Source organism: Sander vitreus, chromosome 6 (assembly GCF_031162955.1).
Source record: "Sander vitreus isolate 19-12246 chromosome 6, sanVit1, whole genome shotgun sequence".
Taxonomy (NCBI): Eukaryota; Metazoa; Chordata; class Actinopteri; order Perciformes; family Percidae; genus Sander; species Sander vitreus.
The window spans coordinates 4,709,126-4,725,923 of record NC_135860.1 but is presented as its reverse complement, the minus strand read 5'-3'; the positions used below and the strand labels follow the sequence as shown (position 1 = coordinate 4,725,923).

Genomic DNA, 16,798 nt, shown 5'->3' with positions numbered 1-16,798 from the left:
TTTCTTTTACATTTTCGGTGCGACGTCCCATATTTTCTGATATAAAAAAACATTGTAAACGACGACAACGTGAGGGTTAAAACATTGATTACGAATCGATTTCTTCCAACCCACCTGAATGTACGATGTGAATGTACGGTGGGTGTGTACGCTGGTCTAATCTGGGACTTTAGAGCCGATGGTAAGATCGGAATATTTTTGAATGTTATTTTCTGAAGTAAGCACTTGTACAGCAGAGTATGAAAAGAACATCTTTATTATGCCATATTGGTTTTTAAATGAGCAGTTTCAATGGAGTACAAAAATTATAAGCACCCTCTTATTACATATTAGTGTTTCAGTCATGAGCAGCTTTATCCAGTGATAAAAGCAGTGGTTATGACACAATACAGTAGTTCAACTGATATCAATAGCGCTCCAAATGCTTCTCAATCAGTCACCTAACTTGCTTTGTACAGGTCACATTACATGTTACTGCGACCTACACAAAGCTAATTTGTCCTTTGCTAATTGACCCCTGTGTGTATATTATTTTTATCATTATTACATGATTGTACGTGTGGTGTGCATTGCTGTGTCTCCAAAGCAAGAAAGTTTGACATCCAATACATGAGGGCTTTCATTTCAGAAAAATGCCACCGCACTAATTTGATGAAAAACAACAACATACAAACAAATCAAAACAAAAGAAACATGTAGCAGCTTTAAAATGTGTTCAGTCAACAATTTTAAATATGAATACCTCATACAACTCTTCATCAGTGACATGATTGCAGATGTGGGGAGGTTTTTGTAAATAATGTGGACTGAAGTTGTAACTTTCCCTTTAATTTTTTCATTGTGCACCCCCGCAAAAAAAAGCTGGCCAATTTACCATCCAAACACATTTTTAGAATAGATTGATTGATTCTAGTAAAAAGTAACTTAATCTTTCACTGCCACAACCAAAATGTCTGTCAACATTATGGAAAGGATTTCTAAGGAGGTCGACCTTTCTGTTAAAGAGTAAGATCCTTTTTTTAAAACATAAAAACAAACGCAAAATTGCGTTCGCTAAACCCACCAGACTCCATGTAAATAAACAGTAATTTTAGCATCGTAAAATACACTTCATTCAGAGTCGACAGAAAAAAAATAAAACTATGAAAAGCCGTTTTGGGTCGTCTTTCCACTTTTCTAACCATCACAACTCTAGTTTTGGTTGAAATAAAGACATAGTTTACCGATTTACATGTGAAAATATGTTGGCTCTGTCTTTTTTTAAATGGAGTCTGGTGGGTTTAGCGCTAGCGACTTCAGAGCTGTTTCTGGTTAAACAGAAAGGTCTTAAAGAGGTTTTAAAGGTCTATCTCTAAAGGGATCCTTTCCATAATGTTGTCAGACACTTAGAATATTAATCTGAGCCTGTCAGTGGCAAAACGAGCACTTTTGTGAAGGTAAATACACGCTGGACAATTGCCCTATTAACTTACATCGTAGCTTGTTTCGCCGCTGCCGACTGCAGCGATCTTGCTTAATACTGGACCAATGTCAAAGATTGTTGTTCCCATCAGTCTCTTAGACACAAAAACATAGGAAAATAGGGTCCAGGTTGAGAAAACGGTAGTTACCCTTTAAGTTTGAAAAACGTGTTGTTTTTTTTTCCCTAGGCTGGGAGGATTCAATGAAAGATGCTACAGAGTTGCATGATGGAAAGTGTTGGATTCTGGATTTCTGGAGCTTAGCTTTAAGGTAGGGGTCTTAAAAGTCCCCACACTTTGGAAGTGCAGTACTTCATCTTGGGAGTAGTCCTTTACGTTTGCATTACTTGATAAAGAGATGTACTGTCTCATCAGTTCACGAGTCACGCTGTGGGGGTTTTCTGTTGGTTTCTGCTGCCCTTCATGCCTGCAGAAGCTGTCCCACCAGGGCGGGGCTCCTCTCCCGGATCAGGGCTGACGTGATCTCGGCGACCCTCAACACTGACCTCTCCCATCGCTCGGTGTCCTGAGAGAGAGAGAGAGAGAGAGAGAGAGAGAGAGAGAGAGAGAGAGAGGAGGAGGAAGAGGAGGAGGGGGAGGAGAGACAGGGAGGTCATTTGTTAAACAACGTGAAATTACAGACAGACACTCGTCACGTGAGCTCAGTAGTAGAAGAGTCTGCTATAACAAACTAAGACATCCCCACGCAGATTCACATTTGATCGCGTTTATCTTTCCTCCCACTAGTCACGACTCCGTCTGAGTCATCCAAATGTTTGTGCGCCAGTGGGACTGCCAGCAGCATCCAGTTAGCGTTAGCAGCCAGTTCAAACCACATCTACAGCTACACATCTACAAAGTTAAACCACGTTGTTCCACTTGTAGTAGTAGCAAAAGTAAGGAACAGGCCTGATAGGAACGAGTTACACCACTGATGGTTTACAGTGGTGGAAGACATACTTAGACCTTTTACTTTGGCATTATCACAGTGTTGTTACAGGCAAAAAATCATGCATTTAGCACACAAATATACTTAGAGTACCAAAAGTAAAATTTACTCGCAGAATGGCCCATTTCAGTAGCCTTAGCTCCGCCCACAACATCTGAGGTCGGGAAGTTCGGTCTGGACTTAATACGTTGTGGAGCAACTATGCTCGAACCAGAGCTGTTTGGACCAATCAAATTGTCAGGGCGGGCTTTATACGATGATGGACAGATGATCAACAGTAACGTAATCAACCGCGTCACCAAAGAGCGCTTGGGCTGAATCTGTTTACAACAGAGGTGGCTGCCGCTGGAGAATCGAGATGTGTAGATTCCGCCATCGCGTCTGTTATAGAAGATATCGACAGCGCATTCTTTTTATTTATTTTTTTTTTTATTTTTTTGAACAATCTGTTTATTGGATTTTACATAGTTATAAAACAAACAGGCAAACAATACTGTTCCATACAATAGTAATTGCAGATGTAAATTCATCATATCACAGGACAGATACCAAGAGATGTCAAGATGTTTTTGCCGTCCTTCCTACGGGATACGGCAAAAGTTTACATCTCATCTTCTTCTTCTACTTCTTCCAGCGTGCGTGCAGTTGAGTTCTGTTGACAACTATGCGTCGCTCAACATACGTCACATACTCCGTTGCTCTGACTGGTTGGAGGTCTATCCAAATGAGTGCAGAGGCCTTTTTCTTTCCTGGTTCGGTTGAAACACGCCCCCATAATCACAGCCCAGTGGAGCAGTATCAGACTCTGATTCTGACCAGAATCGGAGTATGACGACATCAGGCTACCATTTCAGAATAATTCATATAATAATACTGAATAATAATTAGTGATGCATTATTGTGTTCATCACTTTAATGTTGCAGCTGGAAAAGAGACATTTTAACTACTACCTATAATAATGTACCATCATGTATTAGTTAATTCATATTTTGTATTAATAATTTAAATTCTGCAAAGTAACTATGTCACCTTAATAAATGTTGTGGAGTAAAACGTGCAGTATTTGCCTCTGAAGTGTAGTGGCGTAGAAGTATAAAGAAGCAGAAAATGGAAATACCCAAGAACCTTCGAAAATTGTACTTAAGTTTTTTAAGTTTACTTAATTACTTTCAACCACTGATGGTTTGGCTTCACTCTGAGCTACATGGACATCTCTGAGAAACAGTAGGAAAGGAAGAAAAGGAAAGGAAAAGGGAGTGGGCAAGGTTCCAGATTTAGCACCAGCTGCATTTTCTTTCCTGGATATAAAAATAAATATCCTGGATTCTGATGTTGCCACAAAGATGCTCCTGATGAGAGAAAAGTCCTGTGTCGGCTGTGAGGTCAAAAAAACACTGAACACACTGAATTCACCACACGTCATTTGATTGTAAGAATCACTAAATCTGGTGGCGGATTTCTTCGTGACTCCCGTGTCTCTTTATGTTCAAATCAACAGACGGGAGCAATTTTCAGAAGGAGGGGAAAGAAAAAACGCCACAGAATTAACTTTCTTTTTCCACAAATGTGTGTTCATGTCGAGTCCTCTGAAGCTTGTGAACCAATAAGGCCTACTCTGAGATTTATGGTGCATGATATTGGACAGAACTACGCTCAACCACACGTAAAACAAAAGAAGACCATACATTCTCTCATTCACTTGGTCTGTTTCTTTTATGGGCAAACTCTGTTGTGGTTGTTTTGCTTTCGTGATTCCTCTCTTCTGTATCTCTTTCTTCTTCTTTTTTTCTATGCAGACCGCCTGCACAATGCACTTTTAATGGTTTTCACTCCCCTGACTCCATTCCTTAGGCTGCAGCGACTCCCTACTTTGATTTAGTCTCTTGATGAGGCCTTAGAATGACCCGTTTTCCATCTTTCAAAGGCACTGCAGTTCAAGGAGCTTTACTTATTTTACTTGTTCCTCACATAGATTTATGCTTCATGCTCTACCTGGACCTTTTCATAAATGGATCGTGGACTTTAATAAGGCTTTTGACAAAGCTTTTGATGTAGCAGCATGCATGAGGTAAAAAATATAAAAGGTTTTCATTTCTTGAAACATTTAAGCATACAGAGAACACAAAAACAGGATGTATAACCACAGATAAGAGGAAAAAAGAAAGGCCTGGGATAGATTTTAGTTTCTGTAACGAGCAAAGAGTTTCACATACATTAGTTCTGCATTCAAATATCTAAAACAGCACAATTTCATGTAAAGTTAAAGGTAGGGATGCACCGAATCCACTGGTTAAGATTCTGCAGAAACCGAATACCGAATCCTACTCCCATCCTCAGTCCATTAACACAGTAAACACATTAATGAAGTAAACAACGACCACAGCCTCTAAAATAGTTAAATGTAACGACTTAATGTTGAATTCACACGCTCTTTTCACATCATAATAAAAGCACATCGCTATCGCCAGATGAGTGACAATTTTTCGCTAATCAGTGTATGATGAAGGCATGTTGGGTGGGTGAAATTAGAAAGCTAACGTTAGCTAACGAGTAGCAGCCGGCCGTTCGTTCGGTCACTCCACTCCCACTGTAGAGAGACTCATTTGCCGAGAGAACGGCTGACAGCCCGGGAGAGGCACTGCCTGGTTAACACCAGATTTTAGCTGTGACTGTCCTTCCTTTGCCGTACCTGAAGTTGCTGCATTTTGGCTGCTGTCTGTAGATTCCTTCATCCACAACTCATATTCTTTCGGATGTTTCATACGCAAATGTTTTAACGGCGGCAATGTTGTGTATTGTTTAGGGTCCTTGCCACCACGAGACAAATCGGCATTGCAAATTGAACATGTAGCTCAACTTGAATGGCCTTCTTTTGACTGAAAGTACTGCCAAACAACACTTTTTCTGCTCACGAGTTCCATTTTCACTTTCTCACAGCCTACTGCATTGAATGGTCCACCTACGTAAACACTTTCCCGTAATCAACGCGTAGTGCAAGTGTAGGGTTCGGTTCGGTGGAAAAAATAAGTCAGTTTTGTTTTACATCCCGGATCTTGTTATCACAGTTTTAGCCGAACTGATTGTTTGCTAAGCCCCACCCCCCTTAGTTACTATTGCTACGCCTGGCAAGCTTTTAGTACTTGCACGCACATAATGCAGTTAACGGTGGCGGATTTACCATTGAAATTCATAGTCATTTTTAAAAATGCACATACAATTATTTAAGTAAGGCAAGTCTTTTTTCATTTTTTTTGGGGGGCATTTCCACCTTTAATGGATAGGACAGCTCGGATATGATAAGGGAGAGAGAGGGGGAAGACATGCAGGAAACCGTCATAGGTCAGACTCGAACCCTGGAACTTCTGCGTCGAGGAATAAACATCTTTATGTGTGTGCCTGCTCTACCAACTGAGCTAACCGGCCACACGGCAAGTCTATTTTGATGCAGGAAGACTGTGAACTTTGATGGATGTTTTCAATGGACAGTTTGGGGAATCATTTTATGTCCGTCCCCGTCAAACGTCTTTTTAGCGGTCGCCGTGCTCTCAGATCTTTGCAATATACCCTTTTCTCAGTCGTCACTTTGGTCATGTCATAGCAGGAAAAGCACAGGTGTAACTAATGACATTAATGATGGCTCTGTTCCATTTGGGTGTTTCAGTAAGCCATGACAGTGAGCCAGGATGGACAACACCAGGGGCATAGAACAGCACCACCTAACTGGAATGAAGCCTTTATCACTTGGGCTTTTCCTGCAATGAGATGTCAAAATGTCTGCTGTGAAAAACACCTTTTATTTTGGCGAGTACAATGTTATCAAAACAGACAAAAACGATGGCCAAGCCACCGAAAACTGGATAAAAGCTGTAATAAATGGTAATTATCCTTTAACTTATCTTTTAACAGTCCTGGATCTGACTTGTGTTATTTTAACAACCAATCTGACACTTACTCTTTTGGGTCTAGAACCAATTTCATCAGCCAGCACTCAAAGGGCAGGTTTGCTTAGAGAGAAATAAAAACATTTAAGAGGGCTTTTCACAAAGCTTTTAATGTCCTAACATCCACAGAGAGGAACATAAAAATATATCACGCTAAAATGACAAAACAGCGATGATTTGTGATCTGGAACATCCTATTTAACCTATCTTCAGATCTGGCTTTCAAATGCATGTTGCATTAAAACTGTGTGACAGCAGTTTAACACATTTGGAGCTGAGTGTTAGATCAACAGGAGAAAAATGAGCTTTCTCTGACTCTGTGCTTTCTCCATCTTATAGCCTGGCTTCACCGGCCAGCTCCTAACAGCACAGTTTGTGCAGAAATTGGACGGGAATGTGACGAGGTGTGAGAGCGATGAGCGTGGAATCGGGCCTGACCGTGGTTAATGGGAACGAGAGACCCGGGATCCAGAACTCCCGAAGCACTCCTCCCTAATCAGAACCAGCGGAGGGGGAGTCAGATGACATGGATTTTCCACACCAAACTGACTGAAGGGGGAACTGGAGTACAGATCAGCGACTCCAGCCTCCTGATTGATTAAAGCAACACGGAGGAATGAAAAAAGAAAATGATGGAATCAAAATATGATAGCTTTGAATGAGTTCCAGAGGCATTCTGTGTTCCCTTCTACAATATTTTCTTAACATGCTTTTAGATCTAAAATTGGCAAAATGTTTGAAGAATCAAAGGAAATGGCTTTTCTGTTTTTCTTTACGATGTACCCAAGTCATTGTTCCGTAGCTTAATCACTGGTACGAGGCGATGTGGGGATGGGCCAGTACATCTGTAAGCAGTCATGCATGAGCACAACGTTGTTCACATATCCTCAGGAATATGCATAGGATCATCCACTGAAATAAAATGTATAATCAATGTTACTTCCTTGGGTTCATTCATGAGATCAGTCAGGAGCTCTGAGTGAGAAATCAAAGTGTTGTAGTGAAATCTAATTGCATCTTTTCATTGTTTACACCATGAGCAATCAGATCAAAGCATTGCTCCGATTGGTATCTAAAAGCAATTACATCTTCGCACGGAAAGTATTTGAGTTGTTACATGTGTTCGGAGGAGCTAAAAGGCCACGGGGGATGATAAATGTGACGAGCACGATCGTCGGTCGATTACCACCCAAGTGCAATTGATGAGGACGATGGGAAAGTCCTGAGATCTCCGGATGCATCGGGTATATTGAAGACAGCTACAGCCATCAAACCACAGCTAATGACTCTATTATAGAGGTCTGTTTTCTTATAGGCAGAACAAAACAAAAAAAACACTTAAGTTTGCACAAGAGAAAAATAAGAAAAAGCAAAAAGCAAGTCGAGATCACCAAGGAGGATCAAAGTTTTAAGCCGGTCTAAGCCCTAGCGCTGAATTATTTCCACTCCAGATATGCGGCCTTTGAAATATGAATCATGCTTCATAAAACGGCATTATTAAATCAAGTAGTTGCTTGCACAGTGGAACACAAATACGACTTGAGCTCTTCATTGACTCGTGGCACAGCTTTAAGTAGTCACAACTGCCACTCAGGCTTTAAATGTGGTCGAGACAAAAGCACGACAAAGGGGTAGAATTACTGAACAGCAAACAAACTCCGAGGCTTCGGAGATATTTGCATATCTAACTGCTTTCAGGCTGAAATCTATATGACTTCAGTGTGAGGAAGCAAGTGAACTGATTGATCGGCACTCAGGAAAGAGTTCACTCCAGTAAGTCTTGACAGACAAGAGCTGGTGCCTCTCCTGACCCGGGCTTTGCTGTCGTTTGCGGACACGGCGCTCCGTTCAGCTCGGGTCTCCTCTTTCCACTGAGGACCATCCCGGAGGAATAAAGCAGCTCTCTAATGAGCCGCTCGCTGGCTCATTGTTATGGGCACACAAACATCCATGAGAGGGAATACATGTGTTGCGACACATGAGAGAGTATGCACGCATACGGAAGACAGACTGGGTAGACACTTCATCGGGTGTTCAAACTCGTACATGTGCACCCAGGAAAGTGATCCAGGAGGGATTTGCATGTCTCCAGATCATCATTATAAGCAGCACAGTCTATGTCCTCCAGCGTTTTCCACTGTGTCTGTCCCAGTGTCTCTTCCAGCAGAATATGGAAATGTAGAAACCAGTTAGCGAGCACTCGAGACTGAATATTTCTCGCTGTGGCAGCGCTGAGACAAACAGAGCTGGATTTGGGTCTTTGGACAGACATGAGATAAAAACCTAAAGCAGAGGCGTAACTTAGCCTTTAAGATGGAAACCACAAGCAGATTAGTCTGATTGACAGAGCTATTTGAGCTAATAGGTGCTCCTCACCTGTTTACAGTGTGGATTTAATCTTCATACTTTCCAAAGACAGAAATGTCTTCATGTGCCAAAGTCTAAGTGCAGTCGCAGGAGGGTATTTTATTCTATTCTAAAAGTGCTCGTTTTTATGAGATTATTAGACATAAGGGAACCTCACTTTCCACTTCATAATGATTAAATATCACAAATCCTCGCTTAAAGAATCTCCCAGCCAAACGTATCATCATTTATTCACATTAGTGGAAGGACTATCACCGGTAACGTATGCCATGTTAAATGGGAAAGCGACACATTTACATTCTGAGACACAGCACTTTTTTTCCCCACTGACAGCAGAGACTCTGCTACATCGATTACTGACGCGTCCAATCCTCTAGTGGCCTAGAAAACATTTATATAGTTTCTCTTGACAGATTTTACATTTAAAAATAGCGACGGTTAGCAAACAATTTATGAACTGGTATCAAGGGGAAAATACCACGGGATATGAGTCATAGTTGGAGACATGTCTGGGGACTTTAAGGGTTCTTTACGGGAGATTTTTTTTATTTTTACTTTGTGGACCAGGAACCTAGATTATAGTCCAAGAGACAAGTCACATTGTGAAATGAAGTGACAGCATTGTTTTAATACATAAACAATGCAATATATAATCATTTGACTGGGCAGTAACTGAAAGCAAAATGCTCTCAATCACTCCCATGTGTATGGATGCACAAACACATGCATCAGCCTTGTTATTCCAGACTTTGACCACACGTTTTTTGGAATGGAACTTCAATCATTAGCTTCTATTTTTTGCTTACTGTTTAAAGGGTGGATTTTGACAAGCTGTGAGGCGACAGGTCTTTGAAACGCAGAGCAAAGGGAGAACGGGGAAGAACGGGGGAGGAAAGCATCAACGGACCACACAATATGAAATCCCCAAACTTGCTCTACTCTTAAATGCCACAGATGCAATCAACCTTTCCATCTGAGAGGTGCGTGCAGCAGCACTTCTGCCACACAAGAAGAGCCTGCTTTGAAGCTTAAAGGTTTCAGGCAATTAGGACCTTTAATGGTGACAATTTGTATGGCTCTGTCATTTTCCCGAGATCCCCAGCCCCGAGGACTACTGCTGCTGCTGCTGCTACTGAAGGCTTCCGCTTCTGTTCCCTTCATAAAATGCCAAGAGCGCTGGGTCCTAATTGAAAAACAGCTTATGGAAAAGCTTGGCGCAGAGCCCGAGCCAAGGGACCTGGACAGAGTTGTTAGAGTCACACCAGCTACCATAACCAATGTGGCCAAGAACATTTAGAAATAATGTTATGACCTCTTTTACTGCCACTGTATTTTTTTGCCTATGACATGAAGGTGCTGCAATCCTAAGAGTTGCAGCATCCACTTGAGGGCAGTATCATTACTAGCAATAAACAGCATTCTCCACTCTGGGAGTCTTAAAAGCTAAACCCACCTAACATGAACTTCACTGAGCATTAATCTGACTTCTGCCCTATAATAGATGAAGTGATTTCTCGGAAAAACTCTCCCTAAATGACCTGCGTGTAGAATCCCAGTGATACAATACTGCTAAAAACAACCAGCGCTTTGGTCTGAGAGAGGATAGTGTTTCAGGGCTTCTGACAGCTCGTCCCTGAGTGGGTATTGTGGTCCTGCTGCCCTCACTCCGCTCCGTGTATCTTTGAAGACAGGCAGTAGCTTGGGGCTAAACTGCGAGGAGAGAAGAGGGTAACAGGTCCAATTACTGGCCAGTCCAAAAGTCTGATTAGATCCCCAATTTTTACACCGCTAAGGTGCTTCAGAGACTCATTTAATACAATGAAGAATGGTGGCAGAATGACTTTAGTAGATGTAGCACCACAGGAGTCCTGTGGTATTGCATTTAAATCTTTAACTCCTTAACATCTCATTTCACCATTTTTATTTCCCCTAAAGCAGTTCTAAGGTTCAGGATTGGTTATTCCACTCTGTCTGACAGTATTGTATAGATTTTTTACAGCTTTTCATCGAAGGAAATATTCAAACCCAAGACTCCACGTTTTTATGGCTGGAAATATTCGAGATGTCTCGTGCATCATTTTATACACATTTTCCCCCAAATTCAGTCTGACATGTTTGGTATCGTTGGAAACGTTCTCCGCTAAAATTTTAAATAAAGCGCTCTGTGGGTTTGAATCAAATTTGGCTGCACAGCATGAGTTTGTAATGACTGAGCCACCAGCAGGTCAACGTGATGAAAAAAGGAGAAGTAAACAAGTATGAGCAGCAATATATCCTCAAATATCACACATATATTTCACTATTGTGAAGAAGAGTATTGCAGCTTTCCTATTTATTTATTTATTTATTTATAGTGTTGGGGGGGATTTTTGGGGGTTCAGGTCAATTCAAGAAAGAAGTAATATAGCGAGAACATAGAGAAAGAAGGAAGAACTAAATTAAAATGTACTTAGTGTTTCTTTAAAGTATTACAAGTACTCATTGAAAAGAAGTGTTAAAGTTTAATTTTGTTGCTAAGTGAAAACTTTTATTTCTAGTTTGGAGACTCATTAACTCATCTGATACAATGACGACAATCAATCAATCAATCAATCGGTAAAAGTAGGAATACAACAAGGCAAGATACTACCGGTAAAATGTTCAGCAGGATATATTTGGTATTGTTTGAAGTCTTGTAGCCTTGTAAAGACCGAGGCACCGGTGTTCGATGAGTCGGATTAAAACAGTAGATGTAGCTAAATATATCCTCAGATATCACAAGTAAAAGTACACATTTTGAAGAGCAGTGTTAAAGCGTAGCTTTTTTTGCTACTCGGTGGAAACTTATTTCTAGTCTTTGAAATGTTCATGCTTTCAGATCAGTTGAAAGTCCAAAAAGAAGAGAGGAAACCTCCACACACTTAGTTCCAATTTTTATTTTTACTGCTGAGCTTTGGATCCAAACAACCTTCAGAGTATACACCATGCTTACCCTGAAATGTCAGCCATTAATATAAAAATGAGCTTGGATCCCAGCTAAAAGACTGAGAGCTGAAGTTGACAGAGACATGAGCATTATTTCGTACTTCTGGGAACGTGTTTTATTGAATTTCTGCGAGGTATTTAGTGTCATTGCCTGAATGTCTGTACTTTAGATACCCGTGTCGTTCTCACTCTGCCTCACTTCATCTGAAAGGGATCATAATGTAGGAAAGTGAATACGTGTGTATCCCACCCTAGTTTTGTGAGTTCCCCTCAGACTTTCCAGCCATAGAAAAAGCTAACTTTTGTATTGATAACTGCTTTTCAGACTCCATTGAGAGAACAATTGCTGCCACACAACTCTTTCACGGTACACTGGTAAAGCTCTTTCAACACGGGTTTCCAAAATATCCTGTCTAGGGGCGTCCATTGGGCAAACATAGCAGTTTGTTAGTCACATCTAATGCACGACTTCTCTTTCTGCTCTTCAGAGAAGGCAAACCCTGCTAAGAATGGGACATCGAGGGGGTCTGTATTTCCACTGAATCCCCTTACTAAGAACTTTTTCAAACAAGCTCTGGTGAGAGACGACTTTGTTTGAATTCAACTCACCGAAAGACATCCCTCAAAACAGTAAGCAGAACAATGGCTCTTTAGTTGAGGAGGTATGAAGGCATGGGTGGGATTTATGAACTGGGACATACCAAATCCCACATGCGGTGAGATAGAGGCCCAAAAGCGCACGCGCACACACACACACACACACACACACACACACACACACACACACACACACACACACACACACACACACACACACACACACACACACACACCCTCCACGGATGCCTCATTTACTTATCACACTGTATCATTTACACCAAACCAAGGGAAGCCAAACACAGTCTATATCCAAGGCCATCTGAGGTCAGGTGCAGGTGCAGGAATATTTCACAAAACAAGACATTTATTACAAGCTGGGTTTTCAGCAGCACGCATCCTGGCCAAGGCTTAGTGCCCTCACTTCACTCCTTAATACAGTACAAGCACGAGATTGTAATCGCAGTAGGCGGTGAGTCAAACATACAAACATAGGTGCCACATTGCGTTTTTGTACTGCTGTCAAAACATCGGTGTACCACAGACTAAACATCAGGGGGATAAAGCCGGCCGTGTGACTTGACAGATGTAGTGTGGGAACAAGAAGGGACCGCTATGAGAAACTGTAAAGGATAATCATTTTCACATGACACTTCATGGCTGTGAGATTCATTTGAGGACATTAAATACAAAACCAAATTTCAGTTCTTGCACTTCTTGAATCCTACATTGAAATCTGGTTATTTATAACTTTATAAACTTCCAGTTGGGGTTTCCATTAGAGCAGGAAATTAGATTTTGGCATTGGGGCCCAAATCTCAAAACTCACCAGCCGTTTCACCTCCAGACAACTTGGTTGGTCATTAACTCCACTAAAGTTATGTTGTCAGTCTGATTCAGTCCTGTTTAAATTTACAAAATGTTGTGGAAGGTTTGGCCGTGAACCAACAAACAACAGCTGGATTTATGGTTGTGTGTTAAGGGCCTTCAGCATAGCTACAGCGCCTACATGCGCAGGCTCTGAGGTTAAATTGTGGCCTACACTGCAGCTGATGTTTACCTCCTTAATTTTTGTACTACATGTCAAGGCAACAGGAGCTACAGAGATACCACATGCAGAGCTGCTCGTGTTTTCTGTTTCTGTTGCTCACGAGTTGATTGTTGAGAGTGAAGATAACATTAAGGAAGTCGAAGAAAGGTATAAGTTATCGGTCCCTTTTGAGTAGCACACATCTAACAAAGACATCGCAGATGCGAAACAGTTACAGTTACACATGGCCCCATCACGTATAATACATCCATCTAGTGTTGCGGGGGTCGTGTCAACGGTTGAAATCCAGCGCTGAACTATAAATCCAAGTTATCTACAGCGCTCTAACCCCTTTTTTCTTGCACAACTGCTGGATGCTTGCGATATCATATGAGAACTGCGGGATAACGTCGCACAAAAATCCATCTTGTCAGGCTTCAAGTAATGTGTTTGTGTCCGGCCAATCAGCATCCTGTCAGGAGCTACTGGCAGCTACGGCCGTGGTTTAGGTGTGCGTGACAACACGGAGTGGCAACTGTTAGTTCAAAATTACTGCTGCAATAGCATCAGTTATATCAGAACTGGAGAGTATGTCTTCATTATCAATTTATGTTTTGGATTGTAACCTTTGGACTCCGCAGAGTTCCAATTCATTTTGGTTTCACATTTAAATTACCGTTTGATGGCACATTCACGTGTCAAGTGTGACTGTGACTGATAAACTGTGCAATAGACATTGCAATACTGTAAATACATTAAACTATTTATTCTCTTTACTTATATTTATTTATTGTTTGTTTATCTTTAGTGTCTTGTACTTTTCCCCCTATCCCTTGCTGTGGAATTAATAAAGGACTTTGAATCTTGAATCTATATTGCAAAATTTGATGTCACTTGACAGCCTATAGGTGGATCTACAGCAACATGGCAGAATTAATTAGCCATAACTCTGGCCATGGCTTTAAATTATGTGAAATCTTGTACAAGTCATACTTATTGTCAGGTCGTAATCCAAATGTTAGTTTCTACTGGCTGCCGGGCTGGGGTGGAGAAGAGGATTGTGCTTTCTGACTCGTTGTGACCCCACGGAGGTTGTGTTAATGTGTTGTCCGCGTTTTCAACAAATGAACTGTCAACTGAGTGGCAATGCCGTCTGACGCTGCACCGACTGAACAATGCTGAGGACGCCGAGCAGGAGGACGCCAGGTGGGCCGCAAACCATTACCTTCAGTCGGGCAAGTAAGAGGTTAGTGTTCTAGCTTTCAAATGCTCAAGCAAAACCTAGCTCTGTTATAATCCTAGACGTAGCGAGAGTAATTAAGTTTTCCCAGGGTTGGTTATGTCGTGACATTATACAAAGCCCTAATATTTCTGTAAAGGATTTAGGTATCCTAAGCAGCAGTATGTAGATAATACAGATTTCTTTTATTAAATGCCAAAGTGACTGGAGGAGCAAATACATTGACCAGCCTCAGCTTAAAGGTCCAATGTGTAGGAATTTCTCCCATCTAGCGCTGAGATCATATATCGCAATCAACTCTCTCGCACCACGCAGTTCAAAGTACGTATTACAGCTACGGTAGCCTTCACGCTTAAAAAAGCCGGTCTCTTGCTCTTTTCAATATCCTTTGTCTTTTTCTTTTTTTGAATACGTGTGGTCCTCCATGTTTCCTTCTTCAAACCTGCCGGGGGCCGGGAAGCTACGATACCCATTAGCAGCACCTGTGAGTTTATCATGTGACAGCGAAAGGCGGAGCAGTATGTCCTGTATGTCCCTTACCGGCTAACGTATTTCAAGATGGCGCATGAATATGGAGCGTCTACCCCAGTTCATGCGAATGCAAATGTAAAATTTCAAGCCAAAAGGAATACTTGGAATTGATGGCGGTGGTAAATATTCATGAAAAAGGACAAGTTTGTGAACGGGCAACACAGATTTTGATAATGAACAGCTAAACACATTACACACTGGACCTTTATTTTGGGGCATCTGGTGGTGTTTTCCCTGGTCTAAATACACTGTGTGCTATTCCGCAGCTATTTTCCACCACACCCAATCAGACAAGCATGTGTACCAAGAAGTCCCTGCAAATTAAAGAACAAGCAGAGCACCAAGGTGAGCACTGCAAAAACAATCTTTGATGAGGCCTGTTAAATGAAAGCATAATCCCTGCAGAGCTGTGATCACCCACGACATAACTGAAGAGCTGCAGGAAAACTCAAACCAGGACTACTGTGGGTGGTCAGAAACAGCTCAAAACCAAGTGGCAAAACAAACATACACGCATGTTTTGCCCTTACTCTGAGTGATTGAATGTTTACAAACTAATTGTGAAGAGCTGTCTTACATTAATCCGCCATTTGGAACACTAATTCTCTTTTGGAATGTCACTTCCAAGTTTTCTGTAAGAGCCAGAGTCAATTCATATCAGACAAACGGCGCGCTCGCTGGTCTTTTTAATCTAAGAAATCAAAGCTGAGTAAACACTGCTTTGGTATGTCTAATTCCTTGAGCCAAACTCAAGCGGTCAAGTTTCACACATACCGACACACATCTGGAGTACTCTCAGCATGGAAGATCAAGCTTGATATCCTGCACATGTTGCCGCAGTGCGAGTCTCTCCCAAGGCTCTGACCCTAACACTACAAATACATCACTAAGAAGGGGAGCAATCCCCGGGCTTCTGTCTTTATGGAGATGTCAGGATTCCACAGAAGGGAGCCAAGTGCTCTTGTCCACATTTCCAGGGGGATCTTAGATAATGTTTAAAGACACAATTGTCAGATCAAAGACAAGTACTTCGGCAAACAGCAGGGAAAAACCGTGTGAAGGGGCAGGGTGGATGTTGGACACTAAGTGCTGTGGATCAACGGGAAGACTCGCCAAATCTGTCAGCCCGCCCAGCGATGTTGTTGGGGAAACCAAAAACAGCCAAGGCCACGTCATCTCGTATCTCTGCTGCTTTCTGCAATGTTTTGATTAACTTATCAACATTCGTTCTGTTAAGTGTTTTTCCTCCTTTCTCCTCAGCTGTCAATCGACCTAAACCAGTCAAAGAGCCCAATGTATGCAATTTTAGTAATCACGTGTCTAGTAATAGAAATAACTCCTCATTTTTAGACACTGGAATGACAATATTCTCTCAGAGCACATTAAAGGTCCCAACGCTCTTTTATCACAGAAAATAGAACACCAGTCACTTATTCATCTTAGGACAATGAGCGAGAGAGAGAGAGAGAGGTCGGGAGTGTGCTTAGGCAGCAGAGACGCCAGCCATCCCTGATCTCCCTTGACCCCCGCCAGGGTGCGAACACAAAGGTGTCACAGCAAGAGCCTCAGCTTGTGTAGGGTTTCACCTGTCTGCCACGTTGGACCTGAACCGAATAAGCTGTATATGTCGCCTAACAGTTTGAGAGAAATTGTGGATAAAGACCTCTGGAGAAATCATTTTCCCTTGGCACTTCATTTAGAAAATTCTCCAGGAGTGT

At 41.8% G+C, this 16,798-nt stretch overlaps 1 protein-coding gene across 2 annotated transcripts in view; it reads right to left on the bottom strand.

Annotated features, from left to right (window-relative positions):
• Positions 1-238: 238 nt before the first annotated feature.
• crppa (CDP-L-ribitol pyrophosphorylase A) overlaps positions 239-16,798 on the bottom strand; it is a 58,812-nt gene continuing 42,252 nt past the window's right edge. For both annotated transcript variants that reach the window (XM_078252162.1, XM_078252166.1), the window contains one exon: positions 239-1,986. In XM_078252162.1, coding sequence (XP_078108288.1) covers positions 1,882-1,986 — 105 coding nt within the window. In that variant the 3' untranslated portion in view covers positions 239-1,881. The remainder of the gene's footprint in view (positions 1,987-16,798) is intronic.